Source organism: Haplochromis burtoni, unplaced genomic scaffold (genome assembly GCF_018398535.1).
Source record: "Haplochromis burtoni strain Fernald_Lab_line unplaced genomic scaffold, NCSU_Asbu1 Contig_300, whole genome shotgun sequence".
NCBI classification, from domain to species: domain Eukaryota; kingdom Metazoa; phylum Chordata; class Actinopteri; order Cichliformes; family Cichlidae; genus Haplochromis; species Haplochromis burtoni.
Window position 1 is genome coordinate 154,513 of NW_024582661.1, and position 17,887 is coordinate 172,399.

At 43.5% G+C, this 17,887-nt stretch overlaps 2 protein-coding genes across 4 annotated transcripts in view; both read left to right on the plus strand.

The window, feature by feature from the left end:
• Positions 1 to 8,443: 8,443 nt before the first annotated feature.
• LOC102304617 (cyclin-dependent kinase inhibitor 1) lies at positions 8,444 to 12,635 on the plus strand. Of its 3 annotated transcripts, none has more exons than XM_005941449.3 (3): positions 8,444 to 9,096; positions 10,764 to 11,214; positions 11,297 to 12,635. In XM_005941449.3, the coding sequence occupies exons 2-3, from the start codon at positions 10,773 to 10,775 to the stop codon at positions 11,350 to 11,352; spliced, it is 498 nt and encodes a 165-aa protein (XP_005941511.1). In that variant the 5' UTR covers positions 8,444 to 9,096; positions 10,764 to 10,772; the 3' UTR covers positions 11,353 to 12,635. The 3 variants fall into 3 exon arrangements, with proteins under 3 accessions (XP_005941511.1, XP_014195288.1, XP_005941510.1); XM_014339802.2 differs by lacking the exon at positions 8,444 to 9,096 and adding an exon at positions 10,256 to 10,425 and having other exon boundaries at positions 10,523 to 11,214; XM_005941448.2 differs by lacking the exon at positions 8,444 to 9,096 and adding an exon at positions 10,258 to 10,425.
• Positions 12,636 to 14,220: 1,585 nt separating this feature from the next.
• Positions 14,221 to 17,887, plus strand: part of LOC102305131 (transmembrane and coiled-coil domains protein 2-like) — a 4,006-nt gene continuing 339 nt past the window's right edge. Inside the window, exons 1-2 of the mRNA XM_005941450.3 lie at positions 14,221 to 14,634; positions 17,154 to 17,573. Of these exons, the coding sequence (XP_005941512.2) occupies positions 14,632 to 14,634; positions 17,154 to 17,573 (423 nt within the window). The 5' untranslated portion in view covers positions 14,221 to 14,631. The remainder of the gene's footprint in view (positions 14,635 to 17,153; positions 17,574 to 17,887) is intronic.

Genomic DNA, 17,887 nt, shown 5'->3' on the forward strand with positions numbered 1-17,887 from the left:
TTTTTTTTTGTATTTTTTTCCTCATACCTTTCCTGAGATTAATAAAGTACCAATGTACTTTGAGCATTTAACCCCCACCAGAGGGCGCTCTTGATGTGTGAAGAAACCCAGAGCATTGTTTCAGCTGAATTAAAGATGTGCCTTTATTTAACCCTAGCTGCTTTGTAAATGAGGCTTCACGCTTTTTAAATAGCTTTCATAGCTTTATTTTCATTCGCAAGTATTACTTTTTTGCATTTAATATAAATCTCAAGCAACTCTCTTCATTATAAGCAGTGCAATGAAGGTAAAATGAGTTTAAACACCTTGGGTCAAATATTCAGAGCAACAGAGTCCAGGAAGGGTGGAGCAGGTGGAGATGAGTGTCAGGGGTCATTTTTGATAGGATTCAGCGAGAGTGCTCATTGCCTCAGGGAAGAGACTCGATTGGAGGGGGTTACAACGGGGAACGAGGAAAATAAAATTTGCTTGTATGCAGACGACGTGCTGATAGCGCTAGGAAACCCGGAAGAGGGAATCCTTCTGCTTATGGAAATACTGGAAGAATATGGCAGACTGTCCTGTTACAGACTAAACATTCAAAAAACTCAAAGCTTGACGTTCTTTTTTTAACCCCTCAAGACAATTGGTAGCAAGATATAGATTCGGATGACATCAATCTCAATGGAGTACTTGGGGATCCTGCTGACAAAAGACCTTGCATTGTTATATGAAGTTAATTATAATCGGGTGAACGAGAAGATATATAAGATAACATAACTCTTTACAGTCATTGCACAGTCATACATAGTACAGTAGTACAATGAAATTGGAAAACTGTCCTACGTCGGCACTACATATAACACGACACGATATGACACATCACAGCGCAACACAAACAACACAACACAGTATATTAACTTATTAAAAAAAAGAATAAGTGTATTTGTATTGCACATTAATTATTACTGCACCTTGTTATAAATATAAATATTATTATTGTTACTGTTTTTACCATTGTTACCCCGCCCCCCAAAAAAAAGTCCAGGTAGGTAGCCAGTCAGGTCAGCTGTTTGCATTGATCAGGGTATTGCTCTGTTGTAAAAGCTGTCCTTGAGTCTATTTGTCCAGGACCTCAGCAGCCTGAACCTCCTGCCAGACGGCAGCAGCTTAAACACCCGGTGTCCTGGGTGTGTGCAGTCCCGTAGGATGCTGCGTGCCCTCTTGAGACAGCGAGTGCTGTACAGGTCCTTCAGGTAGGGAAGAGGATGTCCAAGGATTTTTTTGGGCCATATTGATGACCCTCTGGAGTGCCTTTCTGTGTGCTGTGGTGCAGCTGGAGAACCACACACCGATGCAATATGTCAGCACACTTTCAATGGAGCAGCGGTAGAAGACGGTCAGCAGCTCCTTCTTCAGGTCCATTTTTCTGAGGATTCTCAGAAAGTGGAGACGCTGTTGGGCCTTCTTTAAGACCGCAGAGGTGTTAGAGCTCCATTGGAGGTCTGTGTCTATGTGCACACCCAGAAACTTGAAACTGGAGACCCTTTCCACGCACTCCCCGTTGATGCTGACAGGCTGCAGCTCGGACTTCCTCCTTCTGAAGTCAACTACCAGTTCTTTTGTCTTGGTGGTATTGAGGTCCAGGTTGTTATCTACACACCAATCTGACAGCCTCTGAACTTCAGCTCTGTACGCAGTCTCATCTCCCCCTGAGATGAGCCCCACCACGGTGGTATCATCTGCAAACTTGATGACTGTGTTGTCTGGGTGGGAACTAACACAGTCATGTGTGTACAGAGTGTACAGTAGGGGACTCAGTACACAGCCTTGTGGAGAGCCGGTGTTGAGGCTGAGGGCTGAGGAAAGAAGAGCCCCACTCTAACTCTCTGTACACGGTCTGAGAGGAAGTCTCTGATCCAGCAGCAGGTGGTAGAAGGAAGTCCGATTTCCAGCAGTTTATGAAGATCTGGAGAGGTGCGGTCTGCTCCACCTCGATCTGGCCAGCAGAGTTAGAGCGATAAAGATAAATATCCTCCCAAAGCTGCTATATTTGTTTGCAGCACTTCCAGTGGAGGTTCCAGCAAAACAATTTAGGGAGTGGGATATGCATTGCTCAAGATTCATATGGGGAAATAAAAGGCAGAGAGTGAGATATGCAATATTGCAGCTGCCTGGTGAGCGGGGGGGGGATATGGCCCTACTGTGCTTTGAGGATTACTATCTGGCAGCCCAGATCAGACCTCTAGTGTGCTGGTGTAACTAAGTATGAGGCAAAATGGAAGGACATTGAGCTTTCTTTGATTGATTTCCCAATACAGTCTGTTCTGGGGTCTCTTGAGAGTTTGCCACAGGCATATCAGATGCAAAATTTCTGTGTAAGTTTTTCTCTGAAAAAATGGGCAGTTGTAATTAAAATTTTTGGTCTTAATAGGGAAATAGGGTTGCTGGGATGGCCAGCGTATCTCCCACGCTTCCTTCCAGCATTATTAGACCATAAATTCAGGGAGTGGTCCAGGCATGGAATCACTGCAGTCTGTAAGATAGTGAAGCATGGGGAGCTGATAAATTTTGAGGATGTGTCAGATTTACGAGATCGGCAGGGAAGATTTTTATCGCTACCTACAGGTTCGGAGCTTCTTCCGGAAGGAAGTTAGAATACCTGACGCAGATGCTAGTGGGGTGATCCAAATATTTATGGATGCTTATGGTGAGAACAGAGTGAAAGGGATGGTAGTGAGACCTGCTATTGGGTATGGTTTGGAGAAGTGAGAAAGCTGAGCAGAAAAGAGGAAAACCTGAGAGAAGATTCTTGAAGGAGGGCATGCGAGTTAGTGAGATGGAGACAGATCCACAATGGTGACCCTTAAAAGAAGAAGACCACATTTAACAAAAAGAACTCACAGAGCAACCTGTTGAATCCACTTCCAGCTGGTGGCGCTTTGGGGTTTTTTCCTTCTGATTTGTTGAACATCATTTTCTGTTTCACGGTTTCACTTCAGGTAGTTCAAACTCCACATCAGTACAGGTTTCCCCATATTTAGTCCTCGTTTATGTAATAAATAATGCACAAAGGGTATTTCTTAAAAAAAAAAAAAAAAAAAATCTTTTTAGTGTTTAAACTCGATGTAAAATTCCCCTTCAGCCAACTAAAATTTTAAATAACGTAAATGTGATATCTTTTATAAATAAAGCACAGGCTTTAATATTGACTTTCGAAGACGATTAGCTGAGTAGAGGAGCAATGAGAGGACTGAGGAGGTTATTACTGTTCCCGTTTGCCAATACTGTTCCCAGTGTGTCAACAAATCAGGATTAAGAAGGGGGAAAAGCAGCCTATGGCAGGTTCATGTTATCGTAATTTCCCTCCTTTTCTGTTGAACGTGGTGTTTAGTAAGAGGCTGTTATGTAATAGGTTGACTGATTGTTTAACCCTTTCAGCAGGATAGATAACCAATCCAAACAATGATGTCCTTGTGCTATTGATAAAGTCGTGTGAAAGCGTCTGAAAACCGTGCTAATACTGAAAATAGTAGCTAAGAGTGAAAGCGTAACATGATGCATAAGGGTGCTTCACACAGTTTCATTCACTAAATTTAAAGCTGTGGGTGGCGGACTTTATTTAAGACATCCCGCCACAGCTCTCACGCTGTCCGGTAACTTTTCCTGGGTTACACCCAGCTCCAGCTGTTCACGCTCACAGTCCACGTGAAGCCGGCATAACGGAGACTTGAGTTCTCAAATCTGCGCGCGCTTTTCCGCAATTACTCAAGCCCGTGTGACGTCACTGGAACGATGACTCTGCATCCACGGCGACGGGAAGCCACTCTTTGAGCCGTGTTATTTCCACCCAAGCGTTATGTAACGCATTGCCTGTGGGTTTGACGCCCACGGAGCAGAGGACAGGATGATGTAAAGCACACAATGGTGCTGCAGCGTGTTAATTCTAGACGAGGTCACAGTTCAGTACCCTGTGATCACCCAGCTCAGCGCTGGGTGATCAGACAGTAGATGAAGACAAAATAAAACACTTTAAATAATCAGTCCATACACTCTCTTCAATCTGCTCCAAGGTTGGGATTTCATATCAGTGAGAAGAAGAACCTGGCATCCTCTCTTTCTTCTTATAGAGTGTTAATGGAGGCGAATATTTTACCTCTGTCCTTGAACACAACACTTTATTAGGAACACCTGTGCACCTCCTTTGACAGCAGTGTGTTTGGTTGGTTATTTGCATTCAATTTTATTTCATCCAATTCAATTTTATTTATATATCACAACAAAAGTTGCCTCAAGGCGCTTTGTATTGTACAACCCCAATCCCCCCACCCCCAAAAAGGTAGTTTTGATGCTAAATAAAAACGAAATGACCAATGAAATGAAATGATTTATTTACAATAAAAACAAATCAACTGTTTAAACTGAGAAAATGTACCATTCCATGGTCCTGTTGAGCAGTACATGTCAAACAGGCTGGAAAGGCCCGTCCCCACTTCAGTTAACAGTCTGCAAACATCTGGGGAATTAGGAGACCAGCTGGCTGGACTTCTAGGATCGGACCATTGTCCAATTCATGTCTCAAACAGGATTCTAGCTGCTCAGCAGTCCTGGGCCTTCTTTGTCGTATGTGTTTCATGATGAGCAGATGTTATCAGCTGGTGAAGTTCTGGCAGATCAGTTCAGCACTCGGACTCTTCTACTATGAAGTTATGCTGCAGTAATCGCTGCAGTATGGAGTTTAGCATTTTTTTGCTAAAGACATCATCTGGATGGGAGTATATGTTGCTCTAAAATCTATATATACCTACCTATGAGCACTGATGGTGGCTTTGCAGAAGCACAAGCTGACAGGTTGTAGCCATTGGATGGATAGATGAATGGTTGCTAGATGGTTGCAGACCAGTCTCTTGGCCTGTGTGACTGGGACTTTATTCACTTGATCTTACTCTGTCACTACGATTGTCACACATTGAAAATGGTGGACAAGTTAATGTTTTTATATTTTTGGGGTCTTTCATCAACAGTGAGGGGTAAACAGGAAAAGAGAAGTAGAATGAGCAGGAGAAGACACACGGGAAAGGGTCACACTCAAACCCAGGCCACTGCATCTCATCCATATATGGCATGCGGGCGCCTGCTCAACCAGTGAGCTAAACAGGTGCCAAGGATTAGTTAACGTCTCCAAAACCTCAATCGGACTGGAAATATTTTGCAACCACAGCTACTGCCATTTGTTTTAAACAAATGCATTCTTTTTAAATTAAAAAGAATGCATAAGGTAATTTCTAAGACCCAGAAGCTGTATCCATCTTTTATACACGTGAATGGAGCACGATCCTTCATACTGTGTGTAAAAATCAGAGCAGCTGTTTGGTGGTGAACCTTCTGGAAATCTCTTTCCGCAGTGAAAACATTCAGCAACTCAGTCTGAGCCTTTTGGAAACATTGGTGCAAATGACCCGATAACTTCCTGATTCGTATCAGTTAAGTTCTGTCCTGATACCATCACTCATTTTATGCTTTTTTTCCTCTTGCCTTGTAAATGCACCTCCGCAGCTTCAACACGTGTCTATACCTGCAACATTTGAGAAGACTGGTTTTTTTTAGCCTTATGGACATTTAAGCATTGATTCTGAAGTAAAAACAATGATCCACAACAGCTCGTTATACTCTTAGACATACAAACAATATCAGAAAGCCAAGTTTTAGTTGAAGCAATTGCGAGGTAACAAAAGAAACCCAGCATTCAGGTTAAAAAGTAATCCACAAGGAATTTTCCTTTACATGTATGTCCTTTTCATTGGCTTGTTGCACGAAGAAGCTGCTTTTATTTGCGTGAAACTGAACTCGGTCTGAACTCAGCCTTAATCTTGGGACTGCTGCAGATTTAGATAGAAAAACAGTTATTTGCACATCCCGTATGCATGTTGTAATACGGTGCTGTCATACGGCACACTGGACCGATAGTTCTGTAAATGTTTTTCCTCTGTGTTTATGCCAGAATTTGGACACTTTGGCATATCTAAATAACTTTAATGTTTTTTTTTGCAGCGGGATGGTAAAATCAGTAACCCTCTATTCATTTTTGAAGGCTACATAAATTGTGTGCTTTGCAGGGTGCTTTGTCAGGACATGCTGTGCTCCCAGGTCAAAGTGTCAACATCCAGTATGTACAGTAGAAAGCTGAAGCAAATCTGTTTCCCTGAAATGCTCCTTGCTGAAATATGGGTTATTTAACTGTAAGCATAATTAATAACAAACAGGTTTTAACATTTTAATGAGATCATACACAAGTACTTGATTTTGATTTTGTTGTATGTTTTCAATATTACATAAGCATGGTGTCAGGTAAAATTGCAAAGAGCGGGACTTCCTTGATAAATATTTAACTAAGTGGTAGCTTACTTAGTCTATGCACTTCATTTGGCGCTATCTGTGAAACAAAGCTTTTACGGTGGGTGCAGAACAAAGACCTGAATAACACAATTTGATTAGGCCTGTGCACTGTGCCGCCACCTCAGAGCTGAGCGATAATAGAGTGTCCACTCAGCTGCACGAGTGTAAAAGCAAATTAACTCCAGTGCATATCTCCACTGAGTATAACTTCCTAGCTGGTGTGTTGGTGTGCATGTGTGTTTCTCTTATGTCTCATCACTCAGTTACTTAACAAAGGACTCACTGTAGAGTCAGATCAGCTGGGCCTTTATACACCGAATCCTACAGTCTGGGCCCTTATTGTTGATGTTCTGGGAACTAGGCTAAAGGGCAGCATGATGGGGCTGGAGAGCATTGGGGACGGGGGTGTTGAAATAAACAGACATGACACAAGAGTGGGAGGAAAAGAAAAACCTTCCGGTACAGTATGTAACCGGTGTGGACCAGTACTCCTAGACTCATAGCCTAAAATGCAGCTTCTATCATTTGCACTGATTTGTACAGTTTCATACAAATCCTGTTCAACATGAAGATAAGCTGGACTACAGGCAGAAGCGGCACATTCAGACTCACTGTCTGCCAGTGATGATCCAATAAAATGTAATAAAATGATGTAGAATAGTTAGAAATGAGACGAGTGTCAGTGGCTTGTGCATTGCTAAAAAGCTGCAAGTATAAAGCCTGATTATTATAAGCAGACTGTATTCCCTGCTGACACTTTCAGGGTGTTATTATTACATAACATTATTATGTATAGTTTATTACTGTCTTGTCACTGCTGCTAGTATAAGATTGGGTTTAAAACTTGAAGATATTTTCTGAAATAATTCTGTTTTTCTTTTTAGTTTTTTTTTATGTCAAAGTAAGTTGCACTCATGGGCCGCTTCTTTAGTTACATTAGTTGCCTTAAATTTCCAATAAGCTGACTGAAACTAGTTTGAGATGATTTGAGCTTTGCGACATGGTGCATTGGTCAGCAGCAATACTCAGGTAGGATGTGGTGTTTAAGTGATGCTCAGCTGGAACTAAAGGACCTAAAGTGTGTGAAGAATATATCCCTCCACACTATCACACAATCGACAGCAGTCTGACGTGTTGATACAAAGCTGGAGCGCGGGTGGATCCATTCTTTTGTGTTGCTTACAAAAAATCCTGAACATACAACCTGAATGTGGCAGCAGGAATCGAGACTCATCAGACCACGCAACATGTATCCAGTCTTTTAGTGTCCAGTTTTTATGACTCCATACCAATTTTAGCCTATGTTTCCTCCTCTTAGCTGACAGGAGTGGTGCCCTGCGTGGCCTTATGGTGGTCTTCCTCCCCTCACCTTCAACCGGTTACAGCAAATGGTTGTCCCTCCCTCAGCTTGCTTCTGTCAGAGGTTTCTTCCTGTTAAAGGGGAGTTTTTCCTTCCCAGAAGTGCTTGCTCATGAGGGGGCGGGGGTGTCCTCTAACTGATGGGGTTTTCTCATATTACTGTAGGGGTTTTACCTTACAATGTAAAGTGCCTTGAGGTGATTGTTGTTGTTATTTGACACTGTGTAAAGAAACAATTTTAACTGAACTGAGTTGAATAACTTGAGTATAACGTGTGGTTATGTGAGTTTATGTTGCCTTCCTATCAGCTCGAAGCAGTCTGTCCATCCTCCTGTGACATCAACAAGGCATTTTCACCCACAGAACTGCTGCTTGCTGGGTATTTTCTCTTTTCTGGACAATACTGCAAACCCTGGAGATGTTTATGTGGGAAAATCCCAGCACAGCAGCACTTTCTGAAATACAAAGACCAGCCCATCTGGCACCAAATTCCCTTAAATCACTTTTCTTCCCCGTTCTTATGCTTACTTTAAACGTTACCAGGTCATCTTCATCGTGTCTACACATCTAAATATATTGAGTTGCCACCATATGATCGGCATATTAGATATTGAACTTAACAAACTGTTGAACATGTGTACCTAATGAAGTGGCCGGTGAATGTTGTCATGTGGTCGATGAGTTTTTTGGGGAGGGGGGGTTACCACAGGAGGGATATATTTAAATTGGACACAGGTACAAAGAGCGCATGAGTGCAGTTGCCCAGTGTAGTTCCATTTACTGTTTACGAGTTTCTCCACTTTTACTTCTACTTTCTCCTTCGCTGCTGTCTGCTCTGTGATGTCAACAGAAACCGAAACGTCGCGTGAGCTGTTTTAGAAATGGGAGGAAGCAAACGAGATGTGTCATGTATCCTGGAAACGGGACAAGCTGCGCTCTGTCATGCGCACTGAGAGGCAGGGAGAGACGGGGAGGGGGAGGCTGAGCTGGGCTGTGTCCTGAACTGGAATTTCCTCACGTCTTCTACCCGAGCCAAGCTTCACGTGCGCTCGTGTGTTTACCGGGCCAAATCCACGTGTGCGAGTCCCCCGAGTCTCCACCTCTGGACTGGAGAGGAGGGTACCCGAGCTCATAAAAGTTTAGCAGGAGTCCGTGTCTGTAAGAAATCTTAGGAGAAAGTGTCACGGAGAAGTATTTTCCTGTGAATCTGCTGGGTTACATAGCATCAGCTTCGGGCGTTTATTTACTTCAGAGCTGCTGTGAAGACTGGAAATCAGAAAAACAGCAAGATAAGGTGGATAACAGTCAGGTTTCCCCCAGCAAGTTTGAAAGAAGGAAGATTTTTTGTCTTTGAATTAAAATGTAAGTAAAACTAAAAATTTGAATTTTTGCGCTTTGGTGTGTTCAGTTGTGACTGGCCTGTTAGTGTATACAACTCTAAAACAAATCGCTGTTTACATTATATAGCTATACAACCTGCAATGTTATAGGAGCTACTTTTAGGTTCAGTCCTAACTATATTTTATCTTTTTTTAAATCTAATTTATTTATTTATTTGTTCGTTTAATCCCATAAATTACACCTTTCCATGATTACCGCCGTCCCCGTGTTGTTGTTGGGTTTGTATGTCTTTTAGCTGGTTTCAGTGTATCAACTCAAAACTTTACCAAAGCTTCCCGCACGGTTGTTTTTACGTGTGTGTGTGGTTATGATTCATTGGTGTGCAGGGGTGGTAAGGGCTCCAGACAGTGACAGCGCAGTTTGGCCAGCACGAGTTCCAGCCTCACGTGGACCCGTGTAGTAAACTGGGCAGGGTCCGAGCCGGTTCCAGCGCCGCCCGGGCATGACTCGTTCTCCCGCCACTCGCTTGAATCACTCCGCCCCCTCCTCTCACGCCGCGTCATACGCGTGACTGAGTGGATGGAAATGGGAGGGTGTGAGGAGGATGGTGTCTACAAGCTGTGTATCCACCCTCTCCCAAACTGTTTCCTTGTTTCTGATGTTTTACTTCATTCTAGGTGAATTGGATTTATTTTTGGCTCCCCAGTTTTTCCCAGTATAAGGAGTCATTTTAAAGCCCGTGTTTATTGAAAGCTTTGTTGAAAAAAACAATGGACTTAAGGTGCCAGTGAACAGTTATCAGGTTGTGTTGATGGATTTGCTTCTCTGCCTCATCTGCACTTCTCTTCATCGTCATTATTTTCATCACTTATTAAACTCTCTCCCCCTCCTGCTGTTCTCAGCTGGATAATCATGATGGGAACTGCTTCTCATGATTGTTCCCTGAAAAGAAAATCCTGGGAATTCTGCCCAGTACTTCCCGGATGGCCTTAATGACATCCACCTGAGACACACCTGATTCCTTCCTGTAGCCTTCGCAGTAAAGTGTTTGCTGTTTGTAAGTCCCGTCCAGATCTGCAGATCTGGAAATAGGATTCACAAATCACCGCCTCTGATTTTTAATCTGCATGGGGCCTGATACTGCCACCTGGTGGTGATTCTCGGTGTTTGCGCTGTTGGTCGCTGCTTAGGACTTGTCCTTACATGTCTGGTTGAGATTATGCCCTGGCATGTACCAGTGATTCAGAGAGAGGGAGGAGCGCTCAGTGAGTCACTGCCTTAGTATAAAAAGCTGCCCAGTGAGACCAGTGTGTTAGTTCACTGAGGAGCTTTACGCTGGTTTGAAAGATGGTGAGACTGATTTTTTACTTTCATACTCGAGACAGTATCAAGTAACTGAGATGGATGCACTTGTAATGGATTACAGAGCTCATTTTTCTTGGTTTAGAATAAGACTGGCGCAGAAGTTCCTCTCCTCTCAGAGAAGTCACTGCATGTTTTACTTGTGCAACATTTCATCAGCACCGAGTGTCTGGGAGGATTAGTCTCATCGCTGGAGATGCTTAATTAATGGAGACAAAATTAACTTTCAAATATGCCATGCCTGGTTTATTATTGTTGCTACTTTTTTAAAGCAAAACGCCAATCAGTGTTACTCTAACCAGAGATCTTCTGTCTGTTTCCATCAGTGTAGAGTGATGGCTTCTCACAAGCGAATCTTGGGGGTTCTGAGAAAAAGACCAGCCCGGAGAAACCTGTTTGGGCCTGTGGACCGAGAGCAGCTACAGGTGGAGTACCAGGCTGCCATGCGTAGCGACCTTCAGGAGGCTTCAAAGCGGTGGGGCTTTGACTTTAGCTTGGACAAGCCTCTGGAGAGCAGTGATTTCCAATGGGAAGGTGTCCCGAGCACTAGGGTGCCTCTGCTCTACAGGTCCTGTTTGCAGGATCTCGGACAAGCTGAAGGCCAAAGGTCAGCAGCGACAGTTACTCCCAAGAGAGGGAGGGTGGAGACGGCACAGAGCGAGAAGGAGAACATCCCCTGTACGCCGGGGAAATGCACGCACAGCCAGGAGATGCTGGAGAAAACACCGGAGAAGGGCGAGAACACGGGGCTGAAGAGGAAGCAGACGAACATCACAGGTACGTGTAGCTGAAAGCGAGAAGTCTCGTCATTTTACGTGAGAGTGCATGAGCTTAAAATTCCTGCGCTTTATCCCAACAGATTTCTACCAGGCTAAAAGAAGAGTAGTGTGGATGCCCCGCAAATCCGGCGAGTGATGTTCGGTGGAGAAACGCCAATATGCCAAGAGAACCTCACAGACAGGGCCACGCTCAGGAATCACACGTCCCGCACAGACTCTGGCCGTGCACCCAGGAGGGACCTCAACCACACGTCAATACAAAACACTTAATTAGGGTACTGTAGTCACTCTGAGGAGATTGGTGTTTTTTCCCTCAGTGGCAAGAATGCGACATTTGAGCAGAGAAGATTAACAGTAATCTCTGGAATCAGTGGATTTACACTGTTGCCCGACTGCACATTCAGCCGCACTGAAAGCACATTCACATCCGCTGGAGATGTGTCGATTAAAATCATCCAGCCTCATCATGTCTGTAAGCTGAGAGGACAAAGCTCTTTGGCTCCGTAGTTCAAATCCATTATTGTTTTTCTACAGCATTTTTTCTACATGTGTATCACAAGGGTTTACCAGTCGTCTTCTTTTTTTTACTTTCCGAAGTATGTTATACTTTTTATGTCCAGCTGTACACAGTGCTTTTATCGACCATCTTTTAATCAAAGGAAGATGCTTGAAGAGTTCTGACATCTCAAACATGCAGTTGCTTTGCTTAGATTGTAAAAGACAGAAGTGCCATCATGTCCTCTTCCATCCTTTTCCATCTACTTTACATCAGCTGATTTTTGATGTCCTTCGGCTGCCCAGACTCTGATACTGATAATGTAAACTAGGAACACTTAAACACTTTTATTTAGTTATATATGTATAAGAGATTTATCTATAAAGTTAAATATGGCATTGTCAGGTAGCATAATCATTTAAACTGCAGTGTTGCACATAAACACCCAGTATCAAGTGCCTTTACTGGCATTTGTTTTTGGTATTTAAAGTTCCTTCATCATAAGTAAATGTATACTAAGCTAAAATGTCACATTTATTATTTTCACTGTGCAATCTAACTAATGATATGTTTTGTTTTGGGTTTTTTTGCCTTAAATTTGTTCTTTTTTTTCCCTCTTGGCACTTATTTATGTCTACATTAGCAAATCCTGCTGCTATGGGTAATATGAATGGGTGTCACTGTGACGCTAACCCTCACCAACAGAAAGCTTACAAATGCTCCGAAGCCGAGAAAATAAGCGAATGACCCCAAACAACGAATGCACTTCTGTTTGTAGATGCTTGCGCACATTTCCTCTGTATTGTGTTTTGTTCAAGGCTACAAGTGAAAATCTCTGTCCTTATTTATTGTGAGATACGATGTCATGTGTTAATTTAGGTTTTGTTTAATTATTATGAAATCCAATAAAATGGTCAAATGAACCGCCTTGTGTCTTTAATGTGTCGTCACTTTACTTTTTAGTATCAGCGGTAAAACTGTTCCTTAGTTTGGTTGAACCCTTGCAGTGTTGTGCAACAGTACAACAACTTGTCATTTCTCCATTAAGGCCATTATACACTCACTGGCCGCTTTATTAGGTACACCTCGCTAGCACTGGGTTGGATCTCTTTTTGTCTTCAGAAGTGCATTAAGTCTTTGTAGCACAGATTCAACAAGGTGCTGGAAACAAACCTCAGAGATTTTGGTCCATGTTGACATGAAAGCATCACATATTTGGTGGAGATTTGTCAGCTGCATATCCATGATGCTCTATCACATCCCAAAGGTGCTCTACAGGATTGGGATCTGGTGACTGTGGAGGCCACTGTGGTGTTTTTTTTTTATGTTAATCAGTTGGCACTGAGGGGCCCAAAGTATGCAAGAAATCAGAAAATCGATTTCTTGCAGAAATCGAGACTCCTGAAACCAGGCAACATTTATCCAAACATCTAATGTCCAAGTTTGGTGAGCCCGTGCAAATTGTGGCTTCAGTTTCCTGTTCTTTGCTGACGTGACTGGCAACATGGTGTGCATAGTTTGGTTGTAACGTTGGCTGTTATTTGAGTTTCTGTTGTCTATCTGTTCAAACCATTCTCCTCTGACCTCTGACACCAATGAGGTATTTTCTCCAAGAGAACTGCCGCTCACTAATTTGATATTTTCTCTTTTTCCGACCATCAGACCATTCCCGTAAAGAGGTGGCTGTGCAGCAAAATCCAAGCAGATCAGCAGTTTCTGAAATACAGCAGACCATGCCACATTCAAAGTCACTTAAATCGTCTTTCTTCTCTAATCTGATGCTTAGTTTGAATTTCAGCAGCTCCTTAGTCTGCATGCATAAATACATGGACCTGAAGCCATGTGATTGGCTAATTAAATATTTATGTTAAGGAGAGGCTGAATACACCCTAATAAAGTGTCCAGTAAGCGTGTTAACGTATTACCTCTTGCTATTATTGGGCCACGATCAATAAGTAATACAATAATTTAAAAATAACAACACACTAAAATCAAGTGTTGTTGAAGTCTATTTTATTTATTATACCTTCCAGTTCTTTTACTTGTTTTGTTCTCAGTTCCTCTTTGAAATCTATTCCAAGTTTGTTTTTGAAGACGACGATGAAAGCGTGTTTTACGCTTGCTTTTTAGAGGGCGTCCCTCCGCGGAGACACATCCTGACGCACCGTCAGGCACAGAGAGATCTGAAGTTGGGTGAATATATCCTCGAGTAGTGCCGAGTCATGCAAACTGGCTTCTGCTGTTGTGATACCACTTTTTTTTCTTCACTCTTTTGTGAAGTAGGCAAATTACGAGAGCGAGTCGGCGCTCTGAGGCATTGTGTACTTTGGCACAACATCACTGCAGTCCCACACCAGCACAGGCGAAGTGCGCGTGTTTGTACTGGAGTTAGTTTAGGTGAGTGGAGCGCTCCCTCCCTCCCTCCACTCACCCCACCCCCTCCCTCCCTCCTCTGGCCTTATCAGCACGGGGGCACCTGCACGCCTGCGCCAAGCTCTCCCAGCCCCTCCATCATCTGTCCCTTAGCTCCCACATCCATTACAGGGCAGGACTGATAGCATTTGCATGTAGACCGAAAGAGGGACAGAAAGAGAGGGAGGGGGAGAGAGAGAGATGTAGGAGAGTGAAGCAGGGGGAGGCGGAGGGAGCATATGACACAAAGGAGAGGGAGAGAGAGATCGGAGCATTAGAGATAGGAAGAGGGAGAGGGAGGCTGCAGATATCGATGGTGTTAACGATGGAGCGTTAGGATCCAGGGAGGTGACAGTTAGCCAGACCCACGGCTGGGGGTAAAGACATTTGAGGAGGGGGGACTCCTCCTCGGTGAGCTCAGGGGGAGGCGGAGGGAGGAGGAGGAGGAGGAGGATGGGCCTCGAACACAGACTTGCAATGGCACTGCAAAAATTGGATTAAAGCAGTATGGTAACGTTTTCTGATATCCTTTTTTTTTCTTTCCTTTTTAAAATTTTTCATTTTCATTTTCCTGCGCTGCTTGTGTCTCGTCCTCGCGTGCTCGCTGGCATCACGTCCCCGCGCGTCTCCCGCTGAGTGAAGAATGCACAGGCATCACCCTGTCCTCTTGTTTTCACGCCATAGACATCTGCCATCTCCATCCTCATCCTCACCGCTTCTCTCCCGACCTTCAGGAGTCTCGGCTTCATCCACGGCGTCGCTCCGTGGATCTTTTATTATTATTATTATTATTATTATTACACGTTTAAACCGAGACACCGCGTCAGGTTTGAGCACCACCGCAGCCGTCGCTATATGCCGATTTGCGCTTTTTTTTTGGTTGCCTGTTTTCACCCATACGTAACATTGCACCCCAACTCACCCCACTTCACCCCCTCTGATCCTGCGAGTGATAGCCACTCAAAAAAGCATCCCACTTTTTATTCATCTATTTTTTTCAGAGATCAGAAAAAAAAAATGATTTGTTGTTTTTCCATCACGGGGCTGCAGTCATGCGTTTTCCTCTCCATCACACCGTGATTGTAACCTACTTTTACAATCACAGCGCGTGCTCATTTCACGCAGTCGCGCAGATATAATGTAAAATAAATCCTCGCGCCATCCCGCAGACAGAAACGAGAGCAGTGCTGTGAGAAATATCTCACAGCACTGCTCTCGTCATGTGTGAGCCCAAGCTCGTGTCTGAGGGTCTGATTGCTGCGTTTTGACGTCAGGCGGAGAGTCATTATCAAACGCGCCATCTGCCAAAGCCGCACATAAACATATAATACTGACCAGGGAATCCCCGCGTGGATCTGTCAACGCGGGGTCTCGTCGTGTAAAAGGGATTACATCCTCAGGCTGTTATGTTTTTTGTTTTTCTGAAGGAAAAGTCAGACGAACGTTCAGGCAGAAATAGATTTACATACACGCTCAGCGTGTCTTTAGCATTAAAGTACACGCCACGTGCTGCACACCTTCGTGGGTTTACATGTGTAGTTTGCTTCGATCTTAACTAATCGTCATCGTCTTCTTCTTCTTCTTCTTCTTCGTTTTTTGAGGCTCAGCAGGGCAGGAAGCATCATCTAATTAATGCATGGTGGCCTTTCTATGTGGTCTCTAATCTCTCCGCTAGATCGGTTAAAGCTAATATGCCCCGAGTGGGCAAAATGACACATTTTGACAGTCCCATCGAAGGAGGTTTATTTATTTTGTTGAGTGATTTTACTGAGGTTACTCAGGTGTTTTGTTTCTGGCAGTTGAGATCTGGAAAATATAATCTGCAGTTTAGAAAAACAGAAGAAATTTTGTTTCCTGCGGAAAGTAAAGATTCAAATACTTTACATTTTGTCTGTTTCTGTGAAGATAATTTTTTGAATTACACACAACTAAAAATGAACTGAGTGTTTTATGTATGCGACCTATATGATGTACTTTAATTATAAACGAAGCATTACTGTTTTATTGTCATACAGCACCAGTCTTGAGCCAACCCTTGTCTCTTTATATTTTGCTTCGGCTTTCCAAAGGTCTTTCAAAGTTTTTTTCTCACTTTCAGTCCAGTCCTTGTACCTTGTACCTATGAGTCATTCAAGAACAAAAACAACATCTCACTCAAGGGATGAACCAGCGTTGTCTCTTTATGTGACAGAACATTAGCAAAGAACCGATTTTAAATTGCATCATATCTAATAAATATTTAATAATAGATTTTTTAATAAGTCTAATCTAGGCACTTTGTTACTAGCAGCCTGTCACAACAGCATATAACTTGTTTCCATTTCTTTAGCTGAATCTTTGAATAATGCTTAACATAAAGTTTAAAGGAAGGAAGGAAGGAAGGAAAGGAAAGGAAAGGAAAGGAAAGGAAAGGAAAGGAAAGGAAAGGAAAGGAAAGGAAAGGAAAGGAAAGGAAAGGAAAGCCCTGACACAGGACCTAAAAGATGCATCTGACCTTGAATGTCCTTCAAGTATCCTGGATATCCCTGAAGGCTACTTAAAGAAATTACAAGAATTACAAGAAAGCTTGAGGAAGAGAGTTCAGGCGGTCATAACAAAATATTGAATTTCAAGCTCGTTGGAGTTGTACAAACTCTGTTTGCCTTAATGTGTTGTATTTATGTTAAGTTTGCACATGTAAATCACTGCACCTATTTCCCATTAAAACACATAGATATAAGGAGTGGCTCAAGACTTTTGCACAGTAATGTTTATGTGAATATAACACCAATAATAACAGCCTGTGTTGGCACCACATGTCTGCAGATGAACTTCTTTTCTTGTAAAACCCAGTCTGTGAAGAGTCAGCTACAGTGAAGATGTTTCTCCAGCGCCGTTTATCTGAATAACCTTTGTTATCTCTACTTTTACACTTTTATACTGATGAGGCTCTGATTCCTTAGTTTGACTAACACCTCTAATGTATCTGGAGCAGTTGTAGCTCTCTTTTCACCCCTGAATAGCAAGTCACTGCCCTCTTGTCCCCTCAGCTGGACAAGAGTGAGGTGGCAACTCTAGGCCTGCCCTCCACTACCAGCCATGGAGGCTCTGACACCAACATCAGCATGGACGGAGCGGGGGCAGCAGCGGCGGTGGGGTCGGTGTCTGGGGGCATGGCGGGGGGAGCGGAAGGTGCTGTGGCCGGTGAGCCGCAGCGGACACGTGCTGCTCTGGAGCATCTGCAGCAGAAGATCCTAAAGGTCACCGAGCAGATTCGCGTGGAGCAGGAGGCGCGTGACGACAACGTGGCGGAGTACCTGAAGTTGGCTCACAACGCGGACAAACAGCAGGCGTCCAGAATCAAGCAAGTGTTCGAGAAGAAGAACCAGAAATCGGCACAGACTATTGCGCACTTACACAAAAAACTAGAGCACTACCACAAGAAGCTGAAGGAGATAGAGCAGGTAAGTGTGTGCGTGTGTGTGTGTGTGTGTGTGTATGCACGTGTCTTTCTTCGTGGTCTATTGGAACATTTATCTTATGAGTGACTTGAACAAGTGTTCAGTCTATCTTTGGGAGCGCAGTGCAGTCCAGAAATAGACTGATGATTTCCCAAACACTTATTTAAACCAGTGCATCCCCCCTGTGGCTCACCTGATTCTTCACAGGGACTGCTTTCCTCATCTGTGTTCTGAGGGTTAAAACTTACCCTCAGAACATGATCAGCTCTCTCCTTTAGGATCCTCCACTTCTCTGCTTCCTCATTCCTTTTCCCCTCTTTACA